The 20600-nt window shown below is 35.8% G+C and overlaps 2 protein-coding genes across 6 annotated transcripts; one reads left to right on the top strand and one right to left on the bottom strand.

Annotated features, from left to right (window-relative positions):
• Positions 1–3163: 3163 nt before the first annotated feature.
• On the top strand, positions 3164–8471 carry LOC105562487 (myotubularin-related protein 2). 3 transcript variants are annotated; one of them, XM_012013366.1, is made up of 10 exons: positions 3164–3290; positions 4232–4460; positions 4545–4652; positions 4963–5415; positions 5507–5954; positions 6024–6199; positions 6919–7026; positions 7101–7285; positions 7864–8068; positions 8154–8471. In XM_012013366.1, exons 2-10 carry the CDS (start codon positions 4335–4337, stop codon positions 8304–8306), a joined length of 1962 nt encoding a protein of 653 aa, XP_011868756.1. In that variant the 5' UTR covers positions 3164–3290; positions 4232–4334; the 3' UTR covers positions 8307–8471. The 3 variants fall into 3 exon arrangements, with proteins under 3 accessions (XP_011868756.1, XP_011868757.1, XP_011868758.1); XM_012013367.1 differs by having other exon boundaries at positions 3164–3445; XM_012013368.1 differs by lacking the exon at positions 4545–4652 and having other exon boundaries at positions 3165–3290.
• A 328-nt stretch (positions 8472–8799) lies between these two features.
• On the bottom strand, positions 8800–15711 carry LOC105562486 (nose resistant to fluoxetine protein 6). 3 transcript variants are annotated; one of them, XM_012013364.1, is made up of 14 exons: positions 15599–15711; positions 15147–15389; positions 12534–12778; positions 11829–12022; positions 11589–11689; positions 11061–11285; positions 10769–10982; positions 10415–10580; positions 10238–10317; positions 10066–10161; positions 9866–9995; positions 9493–9667; positions 9092–9234; positions 8800–9022 (listed from the first exon to the last, which is right to left on the bottom strand). In XM_012013364.1, the coding sequence occupies exons 2-14, from the start codon at positions 15370–15372 to the stop codon at positions 8867–8869; spliced, it is 2151 nt and encodes a 716-aa protein (XP_011868754.1). In that variant the 5' UTR covers positions 15373–15389; positions 15599–15711; the 3' UTR covers positions 8800–8866. The 3 variants fall into 3 exon arrangements, with proteins under 3 accessions (XP_011868754.1, XP_011868753.1, XP_011868755.1); XM_012013363.1 differs by having other exon boundaries at positions 15147–15711; XM_012013365.1 differs by lacking the exon at positions 9092–9234 and having other exon boundaries at positions 8807–9022; positions 15147–15711.
• Positions 15712–20600: the final 4889 nt, after the last annotated feature.

Below are 20600 nucleotides of genomic sequence, written 5' to 3'. Positions count from 1 at the left end.
CGGATGATATTTCTCATTACAAGAAAAAATGCGGATGAGTTTTAATAACGTCCGTTAGCATTTACTTTACTGCGTACATACGAGATCTCCAAAATAGCTCTCTTGGCTGGAAGCATCGATCGTTAAAGCTCCGCAGCCCGGAGCAACTTGTTACCCGGGGATTTATATACTCATTGTTACGATCTCGTTATCTTTGCTGTCCCTGGATGTTGCGTAGGACGGAGGATGAAAGTGGAGAAACAAAATAAAGGACAATGAATTAAAATTTTTTAAATTCCTTTCCTTTCACGTCAATCAATTTTTGCCATTCCTTTGTAATACTAGAGTATATGGTATTAATTTTATTACATACATTTTTTCTTTTATTTTGGAATTAATTGCAGACATTGGAATGTCAGTACTTCTATAATTATTTAATTATTACTATGCTATAGAGGCACTTTATTTACACGTAATTATTGTATAAAATCTTAAATATTTTATTCAGATATGTGGTACTTATTAATATTTACAATTATTACAATTTTTTTATTTTATAAATCAGATTATATCAGTAGAGTAAACCAAAATATTAAGTATCACTAAAAACGCATAGTGGAGCCCCGTTATCTATATTGTTACGTCTATATATCTCTATATATTTATACAATGGTGCTTCATACTCATTTAAGGTAAGTTTATTTTACTTTTATTTTTACGCTGATAGTGCTTGTAAAATATCGTTATCATTATTCAATTTATGATTACAAATATTATATGAATAGGTACAAGTACTGCGCCGTACTTTTGTAAGACAAGGGCATCATAAATTTTCTACCAAATACGTCTTCACTTTCGTGGACGATTACCTTCCAATATTAGCAATAGTATTTCTGCTAACAAGAGTCTTCCTTTCTCTCTTTCAATATAAAAGGTATTATTTGTCATGTCAACCTTGTTGGCTGATCAATAGTTAAATTAACCGGAGTCAAATTAACCTTTACACTCACTTTTTTAGAGTCTCGAAATGAATTACAAGGTAAATTATGTATACAGGGTGAATGTTAGCTGCTGTACCAGCTTTTTACCATGAGAGATGGATTTCCGACTGCAACTTTTTAACTTAATGCAATTTCGACGAAGGGGGTCGAGACGAACGTGACCTTGATGGGACGAGTGGAAACGAAGCTGGGATGTAATTTGGAGCCATATGAGATAAAATGCTCCTGTTTTCAAGTGTGTCATCAGCTGCCGGGATGTGGATAATCAATCGCTGCAGGATTGTCGAAACTGCGCTACCTGCTACTGCAAAGATCACATGGACAGTATTCAACACAATGACATCTGCGTTCCTCTAGTATTAAGCTTCCGTTTTTACCTTTCACGCGAGAAAATCCAATATCTGCAAACTGCAACATCCGCAAGAAGTTTCCAACACGGGTACGTTTCAGAACATGAAGGACTTTATACACACTTACTTGAATCTTCAAACTCACTCGGAATTGTCACGCGATATCGTAGAGGCTGCATACTCGCAGCATCGTCCCTTGACTAGAGGTAGGAAAAGAAAGAATTTGGTCATTAGAATATACGGACGATATGGTTTTCTTAGCGAGAAATAGGGAGGCAATACTAGATATGATGGATACAGTTAGAAGAACGCTTAAAAATAGGAAATTAAAATTATGTACATAAAAATCAAAGGTGATGGTTTTTAATAAAATAGGAAAGAAAAAGAAAAAAACATGGAAATGGAAAGGAGAGAATATAGAAGAGGTAGTAAAATTTAAATATTTAGGATTTATATTAAATAGGGAAGGGAACTACAAAGACCATATAAAAGAACTAGGTAACAAAGGGAAAAGTGCAGCCTGTAAGGTATGGGGATTAGGAGAAAGAATTTGTGAAAACGATTTCGGTAGAAGAATGATGCTGTTTAGATATCTAGTACAAAGTGTGATGTCATATGGAGGTGAAATTTGGGGATGGGAAGAGAAGAAAGAATTAGAAAAAGTAATGATGGATTACATAAGATAGGTTTATAAGGTAGACTTTTGCACACCGCGATATATGTATAATTAGGAGAGAGCTAGAAATAGATAAATTAAAGATAGGACTAGGGAAAAGGGCAATAAAATATGAAGATAGGATTAGAAAAATGAAAGAGGATAGGTGGATTAGTAGATGTCAAAAAGAAAAAGAAAAGGAAGGTACAAAAGATCTATATATGGAGGTAAGAGAAAAATACTACACTCTTAAACGTGTACCGCCAAAAATCACATAGAATTATACAATACAGTTATGGTATGGATATATCTCATACACAATTTGACGTAATTACCCCCATACAGCCATTTATATATAATTATGTATGAAAAGTTTTTAATCAAGAAATTTTCTACTAAATCGCCGTCGGATATTTGATTCACAAATTTAAAAAAATATGTTAGTGAAGACAAGATATCATGGTCATTTTATATATTTATTAAATAATGTCATTTCTTTCTTTATTTATTTTATTTAAATTTATTTATTTACTTAATTTATTTAAATTAATTTAAATTTATTTATTTATTTATTTATTTATTTATAAATTTTATTTATTATATTTATTTTATTTTGTATTTAGAAATCATCCCACATTATTCATTAGTATAACCAATAGACAAGCCGGCGAAAGATCTGATCCGACAGCGAGTTAACACGAATCAACTGAATAATCATGTTATTTATTAAATTATGGATTTACCGCGGCATATAAATTTATGTTACACATTGTATACACAAATTTGACAGCATCATGATCACTCATGCCCATTCTACACCTAGGGATGATCCTACTTTTACCACATCCGGTACCCCTTCTATACCTAAAGCTAATCCTACTTGCAGCTTATCCGAGGGAGTAGTATAAAGTGTAAAAGGGTACACTGTTGTTGTACTTTGGTACGATTGGAAACCAACCAAAGTGTAAACCTTTTACACTTTATACTACTCCCTCGGATAAGCTGCAAGTAGGATTAGCTTTAGGTATAGAAGGGGTATCGGATGAGCCACAAGTAGGATCATCCCTAGGTGTAGTATGGGCATGACTCGCATCCTGAATTTTTTTGCGCGTTCGTAAACTTATAAAAAAAAGTGTCGCAACCTCAGTGCTCTCGATGTACATACGATGCACGTGGAGCAGAAGAGAGGAGCGTGGCGCTACCTGTCGATGGTCGCGTGCAAAATGGCCGCGTCTGTCAAAAGTATGTTGCACTGACAGGAGCGAACGCCACGGGATACATTGCATAAATACAAAGTGAAGACAGGTTCGTATCCGGCGCGTCGACACGGGCCTCGATGCGGCTGGGATTTTTGCACGTCTCGGAGGATAATAAAGCGGACTGCGCGCTCCTGGGCGTGGCACGGCATGATTTGCTCCCGATATTCCGGTCGTATCGTATCCTTAAGTTCTCTTCTCGTCGTAAGTTTTCTGTGAAAGTACGCGCCGTTCATATCGCGCACCGCGCTATTCCGCTGTTGGCGCGTTAATTAAGATTATTTTATCGTTACGTTATCACGAGCGCTGCGAACTTCGTGAGGTTATGTTACAGAGACCGAAGTCAAGCTCCCAACGCGCTTGGAAAGCATTCGAATGTTACGTTGATTGTACATACATTTTTGTATCTCGGCACGTTTTTCTATACCCGATACATACTTGAGCAATATTTATTATTAGATTCAGAAATATGCAAATGCTCTGTGTGATTTGTTGGTTCGTTACTTTGCTCTATAAGATTTCCACGCTGTAAGCTCTTTAATTCTTTTGTCTTCTTGTTCTTCGCTCCTTCTGCCATGCCTCGCAGACTTACATGGTTTATTAAAGACACATCGTTGCAGAGCATTTTTATTAATAATAATACTCAGAGAGCGCGTTATTGGGTTGATTCGTAAGTAAGTTTCGCTTATAGTTAATTACTGAATCATTTCTTTTGAGAAATTAGTATTGCCTATTGTATGCGATTGTTTTATCTGTTGCGAATAGGTACTAAAAGGCAAAAGTATATAACAAATTCAAATTTATTGTAATATTTTTTAAAGATTAAAAAATTTAAGGTGAAATAGAACTTATTTATGAATTAATCCAGTATTTTGATTCCATAACTCGAGTTCTTTAAGATTAAGTATCAATTTAAACTCTCAGTAATTATATATATATATGCACTTTTTAAATTGTCACATATCTTACATTATAATTGATTGTGTGCAGGTGCGAACAGTTTATACATTCATAGATAGCAATAAATGAAGCTGAAAAGGAGAATGTCGTCGCAACGAAAGTAGAACAATTTGGGATTATCTTTAATACAAGTATGGAAAAGAGGGGCAGTGCGGAACTCCTCGGTGCAGAACAAAGCAATTCGAAGAATGCCAGTTCAGATTCTCTCAACTCGGACAGCAAGAGCAGTTCCCTTAATTCGAAAATGGGTCAGGAATCGGTATGAAGCAGAAATTACCTCATTAAGATTGATTCAATGGCACATTACACTGTTCATCTCGAGTGAATCTATAAATTTCTTTAGGAGAGTTGGGAAAAAGCTTCACATTCAAAAAGTTTTTCTTCAAGCTCCACTTCAACAGATAATAACATAGTCTCTGCTCTAGAGGCTAAAAAAGATAATCAAGTAAAAGTGAGTTTGTAGCGAATGCTTGAGCACAGCACAGTTTTTATTTTTCTTGACACAGTTGTGGCATTTTTCCTTGGTACAAATATTCAATAACAATCACTGAGAAATGATACATGCATTTTCGTTGAAATATCAATTCTGTTGTGTAAGACATTTTCCTATTATTTCACTTTTACTTTTGCAGCACATTTATTGCCATTGCCGTTTATTCTGTTGAAGTTGTAGACAATTAGAAAGCTTTCTGTTTATCGTAAAGTTATTTTATTATTGGACAATATTTTTAGCCGGTTATTTATACGACTGTTTTGATTAGAATTTGTCTGGAGGAGATACGGGACCACCGCTGTTGAATGGAGAACGGGTGCAAGGCATTGCGCACGAAGTTACCTATTTGTGTCCTTACTCGGGGCCTGCTAGAGGGATCCTTAGTGTTACGAACTACAAGCTTCATTTTCGTAGTGTAGATCGAGAAACGCCTTACGTTGTTGAAGTGCCGTTGGGGGTCGTTAGTCGGATCGAAAAAGTTGGCGGCGCGTCGAGCAGAGGAGAGAATTCTTATGGTATCGAGGTGTTTTGTAAAGATATGAGGAATCTCAGATTTGCTCATAAGCAGGAGAATCATTCCAGACGAGATGTATTTGAAAAACTGCAACAGTATTCTTTTCCATTATCTCACAAGTTACCTCTCTTTGCCTTTGAATACTCTGAGACCTTTTCTGAAAATGGTTGGAACGTTTACGAGCCTATTGCCGAATTAAAGAGGATGGTATGTATCAAGAAACATCTGATGTTTAAAGTTAGAAAATACTTCAACGTGACAGTGTAACGATTTAAAATTTGATATGACTGAATTTCAGGGTGTAAATAACGATATGTGGAAAATATCCAAAATCAACGATACATATTCGCTCTGCGACAGTTATCCAGCTGTCTGGGCAGTACCTGCCGCAGCGACCGACGAGGATCTCCAAGCGTCCGCATCTTTTAGGAGTAGAGGCAGACTTCCAGTCCTCTCGTGGATTCATCCGGAAAGCCAAGCGACAATAACTCGTTGCGCTCAGCCGCTAGTAGGTGTCGGGGGCAAACGAAGTCGCGAGGACGAGAGATATGTTCAGCTGATAATGGACGCTAACGCACAAAGTCATAAACTCTTTATTATGGATGCACGGCCGATGCCAAACGCGATAGCGAACAAAGCGAAAGGCGGTGGATACGAAAGCGAAGATGCTTATCAGAACGCGGAATTGGTCTTTCTCGACATTCACAATATACATGTCATGAGAGAAAGTCTAAGGAAATTAAAAGGTATTTCTTGCAATTATATAAACTTTTCCTTTTTCTTTTCTTTTAATCTACATATATTTTTTGTTTCAGAATTATGTTTCCCCACAATTGATGAGGCCCGATGGTTGTCGGGCATAGAATCAACGATGTGGCTTAAGCATATCAAATGTGTTCTCGCTGGAGCTGTAAGAATTGTGGACAAAGTCGAAAATCACAAGACTTCAGTTCTAGTTCACTGTTCCGACGGTTGGGATCGAACAGCGCAGGTAAATGTTTAATTCTAATTGATTAATTTTATTATTAAGAGGCTTTTCTTATTGTTTTGATAAAGAAATATGTTTTTGAGAATGGATTGAACGAAAAATATAATACTTTGTTGATTGTATTGATTGAAAATTTATCCTTGTCTTGTATATTTTTTAAATTATAAAGTTATGTAAATAAATATATTTTTAACATCCAAATACTAAAATTTATTAAGCTAGGAAAATTCAATACACTGTAACAATGTAAATCTCGTATTCTGTATTGATCAATTCCTAGTACCAACAAGTATACAGTATTCAGTATGTATAATACAAGTATGTGTAAATCGACAGACAATACGTTATAATATTTATTATATATATACAGGGTGACTGATAATTTGTTGATCACCTAAAATATGTAGGTAAATTAGGACAAGCTGGAGAGAAAAGTCAGATAACATGATGCAAAATTCGCAATAGTTATTGAGTTATTAATTAATACGTCTAAGCGAATAAACGCGCGGAAACAGACTTCCGACTGTAGGCCGGGTTCGGTAGGCTCGCTTAGACATAATAATTAATAACTCTAATTATTGCAAATTTTGCATTATGTTATCTGACTTTTCTCTTCAGCTTGCCCTAATCTACCTACATATTTCGGTTGATCAGCAACTTATCAGACACCCCTATATATGTATATGTATAAATGTATATATATATATACACATCTGTTTTAGCTTACAGCTCTCGCAATGTTAATGTTAGATCCGTACTATAGAACAGTAAAAGGATTTGAGGTGCTAATAGAAAAAGAGTGGCTTAGCTTTGGACATAAATTTCAACAGGTACATAGAACTTCTTTTAAATTGTTTCTGTGATATTGTTGTTAAATTTTATAATTAATAATAGTTTTTTTTAGAGAATAGGCCACGGCGATGAACACCACAGCGATGCAGACAGATCGCCAGTATTTTTACAATTTATCGATTGCGTTTGGCAAATAATGCGACAATTTCCCAACGCTTTCGAATTCAACGAACATTTTTTAATTACTATTCTCGATCATCTTTACTCTTGCAGATTCGGAACGTTCTTGTTCAGCAGGTAATTATTTGTACATTTAATTTGCCTTACATTTCTGTGTATACACAAGTTACATAATAACCCGGCAGAAAAAGGGGAATGGACTGGGTCTTTCAGAATTGATAATGGAAACCGGTCAAACCGGATCGCGGAACTGTTCTCCACTCCAAGCACGGGCTAGCGGTCAGCTACGCGGACATGAGATTCGCTTTCGTGTGCGTGCCAGTCCATCTCCTTCCACACGCATAAGTGTGTGGAGTATGTGGTGTGTTAATCATTAATCTCACTGGCTCCATTGGCCTAGGCTGACAGGCGTGGACGGTACTGTTTCTCATACCACTGGTCCCTAGCACAGGCTTGGGAGTCGGGAAATCGGAACTGCGATCCGGTCTCTAATAATCAGAGACATGGTAATGTCTCATGCCAAGTGTACTCGCCTGCAAAGCAGACAAAGAGACACATAGTGTCTTTTTGGGATGTCGAGTTGAGTGCACGATGGTCACATCTAAAAAACTAGGCAGATGAAATTATTCTAAATCGATAACTCGAAGCCCTATTATACAAGAAAAGTGTCATTAGTTTTTTTTTTACATTTACAGTGAACGCGAGAGAATGCAGGAGCAAGTGAAGCAAAGAACAGTCTCGCTCTGGTCGTATACCAATAGTCAATTACCTCTTTATCTGAATCCTCTTTATCGATCCGGTACAAACTATCAGCTCGTTCTAATGCCAGTTGCTAGTATGCGATATATCAAACCATGGAAAAGTCTGTATTGTAGATGGAACCCCAGTATGCGGCAACAAGTATGTGAAATTATTTAACAGAATTATCACGTTAAATAGTTTATGAGTATTTCCATTAAAATGCCTGTTTTTTGTCTGCTTCGAGGATCCCGTCTATCAAAGAACAAGGGAGCTTCTAGTCTTGAAAGAGCAGCTCGAAAAGCAACTGGAGGAAGGTAGACGCGAACAGGCCTCACGTGCGAATCGATCTGTCACCTCGCCGGCGCCACCCAGGATACATTCCCCAGTTCACATATAGCGCCACGGGGAACTTGACCGTCTGATAATTTGTAGTTTTGTAAATGAGCTGTAAACTCTTGATCTAATCCTTCGCGCCAGACACAAGATATTTTGACTGAATTCCGTTGGTGGATGCTATGTATAATACGCCCACTTAATAAAAACGAATCTAGATTCGTGCGTATTCTTGCGTTTCAATGAATTAACAGCACACGCAACATTCCTTCCACATAACTTATCGCGATTACCCAGCTTATCAAACTCCATCGAAATCGAAATACGGTTTCGCACAAGTGGTATAAAAGAATAAGACTAAAAATTAATTAAATTTTTTGAATAAGTGAATTTGCTGACGATAATAACTCCACTTGTAAGAAAACTGTGTCATGTCCGAAAGAAGAAATCGGCGCGCAGGACAAATGTGGAAAGAAACGGTGTATGAATTCACATTTTAATGAATTACAAGTATAGGCTATCTACGTCCTGCCTTAGACTCGCATTGGCCATTCTTGTGTGTTGTTTGATTTAATTTTATTCGGTTTTAATTACAATTACAATATTACAGTATTTTTATCGCAGTTACGTATGCAAGATTATAATCTCCTGTCCCTTACATTTTTTCCTGCTGCAAGATTGGATGAACCGTGTTAGTAAGATATACGGTGATTCTGCCATTAAGGATAATGCATATGCACAGAAATAACTGATCCCCAGATGTCCTACAACCATGGCGCTCTAAAAACAAAAATTGTGAAAATAAGCATATTTTGTTGTCGATATCCGAGTTTTTGTTCGTGTACTCACCATGGATAAAAGTTCTAAGTGAGCGGATGTTTCATTGTGCAGGCGAATCGAATTTATGATAAAGGGATTTAAAAGGTAAGCACAGTACGTGAGTCTGCTAAGAGGAATCCAGATTTTGCATGTTAACAGCTCCTTAATGATGCCTATACGAAAATCAAGTATTTGATGACAAAGATAAAAATCTTTTTTAAATTAAAACATTTTTTACTCTAATAAATGAAAAGGGGCAATAAGAGTTATTTTTTACGTTTTGCTACTGTCTATTACAAACATGTTTATTAAGTGAATTGAAAAAGTAGGATTAAATGGAATGTAAGTTACGAATTATTGAAATGTATTATGATAATTTATTTATGCTGATATGACATACGATTTATCTATATATTATTAAATTAACTAACCTCCGTGTTTGGTAGAGCACACTATTACAATCCATGCTATCCCGATGGCCCAAAGTGTTCTGCTTAATCCAACGTAGATAGCAGTAAACAGAATGGATATCTGTCGCTTGTAAAGGCCGAATAATGCAAAAATGTTGCAAGCGCCACCGAGACTCCAACATAGAATTACAGTGTTCTAAAATTTATGTTCAAAATGTTAGCACATTAAGTGTAATTTGAATTTGGCTTAAATAATTGTTATATATTATACATTTATTACGATTTTCTACATTACTTGTGGCGATATTAATTTATAAAGCGCGAAATGGATTGATTTATAAATAATTCCACCTCTCTTATCTAAAAACCTACAATAGTTTGAGCAATACTTTACCCTTTTCCAAGCTATTTTCTTGTTTAGTCTTATTATAATGTAACCTGTGATCATTCCAATAATGTATGGACCAATTCGAAGCCATGGCGGATAGTATAAGACATTGATAAGTCTATACTGTTCGTCCAAGCTGCAATAACAAAAAGGACGCTCATTTATTTCATTAATCTCACGATCGACTAGGTGACTATGCAACTTACGTCGGAACATGTTCGTAAATGTATGAGATATAGCCGCCTAGAATAATCGAGCCAATTAGAAGCGAACCTAGTAGGACGACAGCCGTGTAAAAATATCTGAAATTGGTAATTTATATTTATTTATTCAATTATATGCCTGAGAAATATGTAACACTCCGGTCGTTTAACTTACACAGTCGACAGAATCAGGAGCGCCATACCGATTACAAAGAATTGCATATCATTGGCTAGGTACCAACTCCAGGACATGCACTGCAAGGAAATACAATAATTCAGAATTCGAAATCTTTCACGTGCGCGCTTCCGAGCGTGTCGGTATATGATATTGTAATTAAATTGGCGTTCGTACCATCGCATTGTGATCGAACAGATTATTTATGTACAAGAGATTCCTCCACCAGTATTTCGCGCAAGTTTCGTGCGGCCTCTCATTAATGTAGAATTGCGAGGTCTTGTCGTACCAAGCCGAGTTTAATTGCAATATTCCTATCATCATCATGTAAGGTGGTGTCAATCTTAAAACGAATTTTTAAATTTAACTTTAATAAACGTGAAAGGGACATTCACTATTGTCTGGCTCGCCGTTGAATTGAATTTTTTTTAACGCGTTCTCTTAGTTGGCTTTTATTGCTGCACCATTGATCACGCTAACAGCGTCGTCTTTGTTTATTGTCTGCGCGAATCAAGATAATGAAGAACGTACCGGATAAATCTTCTTATTATGGAGCCAAAGAACTCCTTTAGCTTCTCCCCGTAATTAATCGACTTATTCCGTTCTTTGTTCGTTTTATTCTTCAGATACATGTAAGCCAATAAAAATCCGCTTAAAAAGAAATAGGTATCGACCGATATGGTTGCGTTGCTTATCACTTGGATGGGGATACCCTCGGCGAATCTCAATATCCAAACTTTATTGTCTACGTATGTGAAACGATATTAAGTGGAAATTACGTCAAATAATCAGTTTTACAATTTTTATGTTTCGAGACACTTACCGAAATAATCCAACGTGTACAATATGGAATGGGCGATGATTATCCAAATCATGCTCAGAAATCTTATACCGTGAATAACGGGTACCGCTTCGGCGTCCAAGTCCGTGCGAAATATTATTTTCGTACTTGTATACACGGAAAAACAAATTAGTATGCTCCCGATTTTGTTTTCCTTACATCGAGATGAGGAATCTATTATTTCCATCTTGGCCGGGGTTTTTGTACCTAAATCACAATTCAGAATTTCTAGTATCTAAATGTAAAAACAAAGATATTGGACGAGAAAACAATTGGAAGGAAAAAGTATTGCACCATAGGGACGAATAGTGACACGGGATGCGAGAAAGAACTATATCGTTTTGCGGGATTTTATTAAAATATTACTGATTCCAAATTAGTTAGATAATTTCAGAGGTCAGAGCGTGAATGCGTCATGTTCTTTTGGAATACGAGAAATACGGTGGAAGCTCAATATCACAGGGGAATCTACTGTCGAAGAAGCTTAAGAAGTTTTACACATATACTTACTGACGGCAATTTTACTCTTTGCTCTTAAATACTTTTGGTATATGAATATATCGTATATTGTGCCGCTTATCATCATGGAAAAAGTAAGCAGTAAAACAATACTGAAACCACAAAATTAATATATAAGAGTATCTCTTCCATTGTTTCCTCAGACTCTCGGAAAGTACATGAGAATTCAACATGTTATATTATGATTCTTTCCGTAAATTTTTGCTGCTGTCTTCGCATTTTTCGACTTACCATATGAGAGGTGTCGCACCACTCAGTAGCCATTGGTGATCGTCCTTTAAGTCTTTTACCTCGATCAGGCTGAGATCCATGGAATAGAGGTCATTGATTAAGAAAACTCTATCACGAAATATTTGTTCCAGAACAAAGCTCACATTATTCACGGAGCAGGACGCGGGTAAGCAGAGGCCCAGCGTAATGACATTCTAAGAAAAATTTTCTATATAGCATATCTTAATATAGGAATCGTTAATATTTGGATATTTTTATAATTTTACGTTTAAAAAGTTCAATATTCGTTTATCAAAAAGATTTCGTCAAGAAATATCGCTCGCATGTGCTCGAACGAGCCTGTATGCGCTCTCTCTCTCTCTCTCTCTCTCTCTCTCTCTCTCTCTCTCTCTCTCTTTCTCTCTCTCTCATTTAACTGTAACTTTCTCTTTTAAGAATTTATTATATGCCATATATATGACTAAGTTGCGTTTATAACATATTTAGGCCTGATAATGTTCTTAATAATGGTCTAACGATAAAATTACTTCAATTTTCTCGCATTAATTTCAAAGTAACAAGATTTATCTAGATCGTAATAGAAACCGATTTAAGATCGACATACATTGTTGCTGCAACTTATCTTAAGATAAAATTTAAGAAATCTACGGTGAAGCTATTGATTTGAAATGCGATGTATTCTAATCGCACGAAGAACAAACTTACTTCGTCTTGCATACCGAGGTGGTACTGAAGAGTACTGTTGTGTCTGAGGTGAGCGACGAAGTAATTCACCTCGAAGGGTGGAAATTCATTTCGCGGATCGCGATAGTGCGTGTTATTTAATATACGCCGTTTTGCGATTTCAAATGGGGTCCTGTTTGTCGTATCTAGGCACTGACTACGACTGCCCAGCCAAAAATTATTTCCATAGAGGAAACCCGATTTCGGGCCGCCACTAGAATCCAATGCTTGAAGACAAAAATACAAAAATTAAATTGTTACTCACGCAGAAATATTTAATAACATTTCAGTCTCACAATCAGTTAATCTCCGAGACTTTCATTAATTGCTAGAAGCAGGATCGCTAATTGCAAAAGATGACTTTTAGATGCCTAAGGAGCGCCAATGCGTATATAACGTGCTTTTATTGCATTGGCATCGAAACAACATTAATTGTGTGTTCAAAATGCACGAAAATGTTTAGGCATATTTGAGATTGTATAATTTTATATAATTTTCTATATTTATACATGCTTATGCATGAAAAATTATGCATGGGAGGTCAATGGTATAGTTTTTTGGAATGCGCTGCCAACAATATACGTTAAGTGCGCATTAATCCAGGACGAAGACGTGCATTAAATGCGAATTGAAATGTACATTTAACACATTATTCGCGCATTAACGCTCCTTGGGTTGCATTGTCCAGATTTCTCGAACATTTTCGTCATTTGCTTTATTAGTTTCAATAATTATTGTGCGTATACGATTATGCACTTTACGGAAAAAAGCTGTAGGAAAAATGTTAGCAACAATTATGAGACATCGTAATAATAATAAGTACATTTTTGTTAATTAAACTTAGCGCAGACTTTTTTATTTGCTAGTGCCGCGGAGACAGCTATGTTAAATGTCAAAAAACGTAAATAATTTAAATAAATAAAATGCATTACGAAAATACGACACCAGTCAAGTTGTCTCGTTGCTGCAGTGACTTCGCTGGGTGCACGAAGATAATTTTTATATTTTTGGAAGAAGTGAAAAACCTGTTGTTTGCTGGTGGTATTTGGCAATGCCATGGCGCCCTATAACTAAAGTAATACTAACTACGAAGGATGACGTGTTAATTTGTACTAACTTTCACTCAGATCGCTTCTATCGTGAATAAACATGACAGTGCTGAAAAATATTCAAAACTCGAGGCACACACGAGTATGTCTGTTGGATACGTTGTGTACCGAAGAGAGTATGTACTCTTTATGACGTTCAGCTATAACGTTGTCTATAATGTTACGGGCACACCGCGATATGCGGCGCGTGCCACAGCCCGCGAGATACAGCGCGAGATCCTCGAAATAAAATGAGAGAAAATCATGCGGTATTGCACGCGTAACAGGCGGCGCTTTTCTCTCGTGCACATGCGGCTGCGAAACTTGTTCCTTGTGTAACACGAAGAAAGTTGATTCGGCTAAGTGTTCTAACCGAAAGTTACGCGTGCGACACAATCGCCACGGTAATACACTTATGTAGAATAAGTTGCATAAGGTATGAATAAACGAATTACGTTCGGAATGCGACTCACACGCCCTAGACTGGCTATTCTCTAGTCGAGAGGAAAAGAACATTTAGACGAGTAACAAAGACCAGCCAACCCGATATGACAAGCGCTAATTTTGGTAATGAAATATCTACCGTGCGTCGTGTTTTGTGGCACGCGATTGCGTTTTAAGGGGACTGAAGAATTTGCAATTAAGCATTAAAAGAGTCGATACAAAACAGCTCTTTGTATCGACTCTACTCTCTAAAAGTTATTCAGTAGATTATCAGTGAAAACAGTGAATGCTCATTGATTCGCAGTTACAAGTATACCACTACGATTTTCGATGGTGTACTTATAATTGTGAATTAGTGACTATTCACTGTTTTCAGCGATGATTGGCTAATTGATTTTTAGAAAGTATTCAAATGATAATGTTGAAAACCGGCCATAAGTTATTCCGAAAGTAAGCCATCCTTTTGCAGAATCAATCCTTTTAAATCGATGAGCTCGACCAATAAATTGCTTGCTTGCAATGGAAAAGTTAGCTTATTTGGCCAATTCACATTTCGCCATAAGGACGCGTTAATTATATACCGTAAATTATAATATACTGTAAAATTCTGAAATCTTCAATTATAAAGTCTATGAGTTTAAATCGATAGTTTTACAAATATAACAGATGTCGCAAACGAAATAATTGCTAGTTACCTTGATTTATATATGAGCCTTCGTAAATATCAAGTAAATTAACGACGACCTAATTCTGTTAATTTTTTACAAACAAAGATAAAAAGCTACAGAATCATTTCAGCCTCTGTAACTCTTTAACGATTCGTAAATGTACACGAGGCATCGCTGATGCCTTCCCATATAAATTTAGGCATATATAGAACGTATATACATTTTCCATGTATGTATATGCAAAATGTATAAATGTGTTGATATGTGCACAAATTCATATGGAAAGGCTGAGTGTACGTAATGAAAGAATTCAACATAAAGTAAACGCTACGAACTGTTCGTTTTAGTTTTCCAAATTTTAGTTTATTAGTGCGATTATGATGCATTTTACTCACTCTTCAAGCCCCATAGTACTCGTTGATCGACAGCGTCTCGAAAATCTCGTAGCTCCATCCCACATGTTGCCGAACCGAGAAGACCGGCTCTCGAGGCGATGGCATAGGCGGGCAATAAATGGATACCATTGTTACTCTCGTTAGATCCGTGAAATTGTGCAGATACGCAAAATAATGCGGCCGAATGGCAGATGTACAAAACAACCGTGAGTCGCTGACGCGACATAATGCATGTTTTAATACCTGAAAGCCACAGTTACTTTGAATTACCGTTACTGTGAATCGTAGCGAATACCGACACCGATCGTGAAATCAATTTCAGAGACACGAGTGAAACTGGATTTTGTTTATGTAACGAATTTCGTTAATGATCTAGAATTATTTTCGCCACCAAAATGAAGGGGACACGAATTATCTCGACTAATCGTATCAAAGAGGTGCTATTTATTAACTTCGTTTGCGCAAACGTTAGCGTAACGTTTTAGAGTTTTGTCAGCGGATTCTCCTTTGACAATAAAGTTTAATATTGGTCTGCCAGATTCGACGACCGGGACAAGACTGGTCTATATAGGGAGAAGTTAAGGCGGATTTGCGGTGGAAAGCGAAACGTCCTCCCCATCAACTTTTTCGATGTCGTGGCGGAGCCCCACCACGTTATTGGGTACGACATCATTTGAGTATGCTGGGATCCAGCGAATGTGACAAAAAGAAATCTTGAAAAAGGTAATACAATTGTGTAATTTTCTAATTTTTACATAGCCTCTGCGTGAAATCAGAAATTGTATTTAAAATTGTATTTTCTCTTTCTGTTTTTATAGAAAGTTCGCCTGTTGTTCTTCTTCAAAGAGACGTTGTAAAGCCGAATTTTATGTACCATACAACAGAAATCGTTACGGAAATCATGCATTTCATGCAAAGATTAGTATTTCATTATTTAAAAGAAGCAAGAGATTGAAGCAAAATGATAAAGATCCATAGATAGAAATGCACGATTAATTATTTTTCAGAAATCAATCTGGTAATTATTAAGTTTTTTTCTTAACATTTTTGCGTCCTGTTTCTTTATGAGAAACGACAATCCCTAATTTGGGATTTTATCAAAATTACTGCCTGAGTAACTTCCCAAAGAGACAATAGAGGATAATTGCCTACAGGTGAAAAATATCAGACGCAAATGATCGAACCAGAAAATTTGCAATCTCCATTTTGAAATCTAATCTAACAACAAGTTATTCCGAAATAAATTTCCAGAAGATATAGTGCGAGCATGTGCACTGAAACAACAAGCTGTTGATATGATTAAATACTCGTATGTTTAGTTGGCAGCTATTTCTATTTCAAATGTATGTACATGATTTAAGTTAAACATACGCTCTTTATCGAAACGTATGTATTTGTGAATTAACAAATCTTTTTGCGAATTAACAAATATTTGCTTGACAGCCCGTGACTGCCGAAACATAGCTAAATCAAGAAATACTTCTTCAATACTTTCTTTCTCGGTATGAGTAGAAAGTATTGAGACAGAGACAATTGAGCCGAGAAATTTTCGAACAATGACAATCTCTAATTTAAAATCCAATCTAATTGTAAGTTATTCTCCCCGAGATAATTATGATGAGCATACAAGCGAGAAAGAAGTTTCGAGACGTGAGTAATTTGTATCAAGAATTTATATCCCTTTTTCCGCTCGCATGCCTCTCGTAATTGCTTCCTGATTACCTGAGGGGATCACCTGAGGGGTAGAAGAATAAATCTCTAATTAGAAAATCTCTATTTTCCAAGACTTCCGATCATTTGCACGCTGATATTTTTCTTCTGCATACGCTGCTTATCTCTTAGGAGATCAGATTACATCCGTATATGTTTATAAATACTTATGTAACATTTTATGCTCTCGAGAAGTGGACACGGAAATGCCGACAATAAATTAATAATATTTTCCGATTAATTTCTGTCGGAAACAATTTAATTATTTATGTCTATTCGTATACTTTGGCTTTCATTATTATTTCCAAAGACAATTTATTATATGGAATGACAGTCGAAATGTTTTGTTATCTATAAATTAATTTTTTTACTCATATTCCTTAGCATTTTCTGCATCCGAAAACAAATGGATTATGTATTTAGACATTGGAAGAAGAGAAACGATTCAAAATTCAAGTAAATATAAAGTGCAAATAAAACAAATAAACTTATGTTACGACAGAAACTATATTATGCCATCCAATTAAGAAGTAACAGAGTAAAAAAAAGCAAGATAAATAATAAATGCACTAATTTATGCAATATTACGTTACTTATATAAACTGCTGTTGCTTCTCGTTATTCATATAAGCAGTCATGACATTGAGACATTCATTAACGAACACGTAATGAAGCATGTAGCTAACTGGTTTGTGCATATAATGATGTCATATTATATTATTATTTATATGTATAATAAATCCGGTCCAATTACTAAATAGTACAACATTTTTAATAAATATATTGATATTAAGTATAGCTTTAACACTTTGTTATTAGAATCTTCATTTGGAAATCTGGGAAATCGATTAATGTCACGTCTGAAACACACACAGCTCGTATATCGGTATATCTCACGAATATGAATTACGTCAACGCGCAGATCTCACGATACAAAGAAAGCGATACAGAGATACCTCCCTTCATGGTTGTACAATGTGCTGATTGATACTTTCGTATCGTTTAAATGATATACAGAGACGAATTTTGCCAACTAATAACTGTTTCCGTCTTAATTCATGCATACAGTTGAAAAGATAAAAACATTGCCTTTCAAATTCTTTCTTACAATTAGTCTTTAACTAATAATTATGTAGTTATTATGTGAAAAGATATTTAAGATGGGAATTGCTTCGTTCTCGGAGAACTATGTGGTAATAGCATAACTATTCCTTCTGGGTTTTATTTTCTTCCACGTGCTTGAAATTACGTAAATTAAGCGTTAGAAGCATCACTTTAAGTGATCAGATCAATGAAAATCAAACAATTTTCTCGCCTTTTTACGAAGCGAATTAACAAAGACTATATTTTATGAGACAAATCAAGTTTGTTTTACAGTTTAGGGAGTCACTTTTCGTATCCTGTATCATTTGTTAAACAATTACCGATTCGTAGAGATGACGACTCCGCGCCTAAAATACAGATCACACTTTGTCACGTAGAACAAAGTCAGATTAGATTTTTATTATCTTTGTCACGATGATACGCCACGTTCTTTTACCGCGGGCGCACGCGTAAATGTTCTGATTCCGCAATATGCTGCAGAATGTGCTTTACAAGAATATGCGTACAGAAAAAATGTTGACTTATTACATGTATCAGAGGCATTGTACATCATTCGTCTATTATATACGTTCCGTGTCACACAGGTGACACAGAGTTTAATACATGAGTGCATATCCTTTATACGTGATAAGATACGATTTGTAAAATGCGTGAGACTCATAAAATTTTACGATAGTTTTCTCGGATATGACGGATGAGAGAGAGAGAGAGAGAGAGAGAAATATTATACTAGACATATCCAAGTATGCATAAAAGTCATTTCCAATATAAGAATTTCATGCCGAGGCATTTGTGAAAGCTGATGTATTGCACCATTAAAATATGGATAAAGACTGGGAAAGAGAAGTCGAGAAAGAGAATAGGAATAAAATTTCGTTTAACCAGAATGCCAAATGTTTGCGAGTACCAATAGAAATGTTGCGTACACGAGGTAAAATTGAAAACGTCATTTTTCCTTGAACTTTTTATTCCTTCTATTATCAACTTTTATCTCCTCTATTTTTCATTCTTCAGCTTGCTCCTACTGTCCTTGAAATTTTCAGTTTCCTCTTTTACCTATTCATAATTATCTCGCCATTGTAGTCACATGGTTGTGTATTCATTACAATTTATATAGTGTACATACGATGCACAGAGCATCTCTCGATGCTGCCGGCCAGTTCGAATCTCGGTTGCTCGGCGAGCGAATAATAGTGTAGCGACCTTCACACGCAGATACAAAATGACGCGCGGAATGTTGCACACCGCATGGGAAAAAACCCAAGTTTTTAAAGTGTCAAACTAACAAAACGAACGTGAAGAGTTCGATATCTCGCCTACGAAATATGAAGTATCTAGAATTGAAAATTCTATACTTAATATTTATAATTACTTTATTCACCGATCATTAATATACATTTTGCGGACCCTTTAGTATTGTGATAACAATTAACTTTGTTTAGTCATTTGGTGGAGAAAATGAGTAAGACGAAAATTGTTGTTACTTAAATGTGAAGGAATAAAGGACTAAGAGCTGTGACAGGGTGTTAGTGTCTAAATATTTTATATTTTAAATTTGTTGCGAAAAATATTACCTCAGCCAGGCGGGCGTCTCAAATTCTCAATCTTTGGTGGTCGAATTAGTTGAGACGCCCGTCTAGTGAAAGGGAGGATTCAGGTTCAAACCCTGGCTGAGGTAATACTTTTCGCAATAAATTTAAAATATGAAATATTTGAACACTAACATCCTGTTACGGCTCCTCAGTCTTTTAATCCTTCAAATTTGCGATTATCACATTCGAGCCGTACGAATTTTTATTAATTTGTTGTCAGTTAAATTGTCATTTCTGAAAGATTTTGCCACAACTTTATGTGTACAAACGTATGTTACTTAATTGCAAATTTTAAGTTATTACGGGTTTCTTAACTAGATTTCTCTATCGCACGTACTGCAACTTGGTAACACCCCCAGTCAGAAATATACGGTCCAGTGTATGGTCTAAGATCTCTCCTGTGATCCTTGTTAGAAACTTTGGGTTAAAATTATTCCTTTAATTATTGCACATAGAAACGACACACAAAAATCGTGACATTTCTGCAATTTTATTTCACAGTTTGACATTTTAAACAATCAAGGAAATTTAAAAAGTGTCAAAGTAATTATAACAAAGAGGAAAATTATGGACAGCGGAGTAAAGGCTATTGCGACTACGTGTCAAGCGAAAAAGAATTAATGTAAAGGAATTGCAAATAATCGATTTATTGGAAGACGAGTTTGATGTTCTGAGTGACAATTGACAATTCTGTAAATGTAAGAAAATGCTTTCGTTGAAAAAAAAATGTAAAGAACACACGTTTTGATTTAAATTCTATTTTGCACATTAAAAATGATGAGCATTATACAATAACACAAAAGCCTGGGTAAAATCTATATCATTAAAAATATTGCAAAACAATTCAGATGTTAATAAAAATCTGGGTAATTATTTAGATTAACACACCCACCTCCAATAACCTTGGGCTTGACATATGTTGTCAAGGTTACCCTCCTGAGTAACGCTCAGAAGGATTTAGCCGGCGCTCGTTGTTTATTAAAAAGTTATAAAGAAAAGAAGTTTCGCAAATGCTATGTAGTTCACGATATCATGTACGTTTAGGATG

The sequence above is a fragment of the Vollenhovia emeryi genome, unplaced genomic scaffold (assembly GCF_000949405.1).
Source record: "Vollenhovia emeryi isolate VEMERY1.0 unplaced genomic scaffold, V.emery_V1.0 DF939187.1, whole genome shotgun sequence".
Taxonomy (NCBI): Eukaryota; Metazoa; Arthropoda; class Insecta; order Hymenoptera; family Formicidae; genus Vollenhovia; species Vollenhovia emeryi.
The sequence above is the reverse complement of the archived record's forward strand: the minus strand, read 5'-3'. Positions and strand labels throughout refer to the sequence as shown.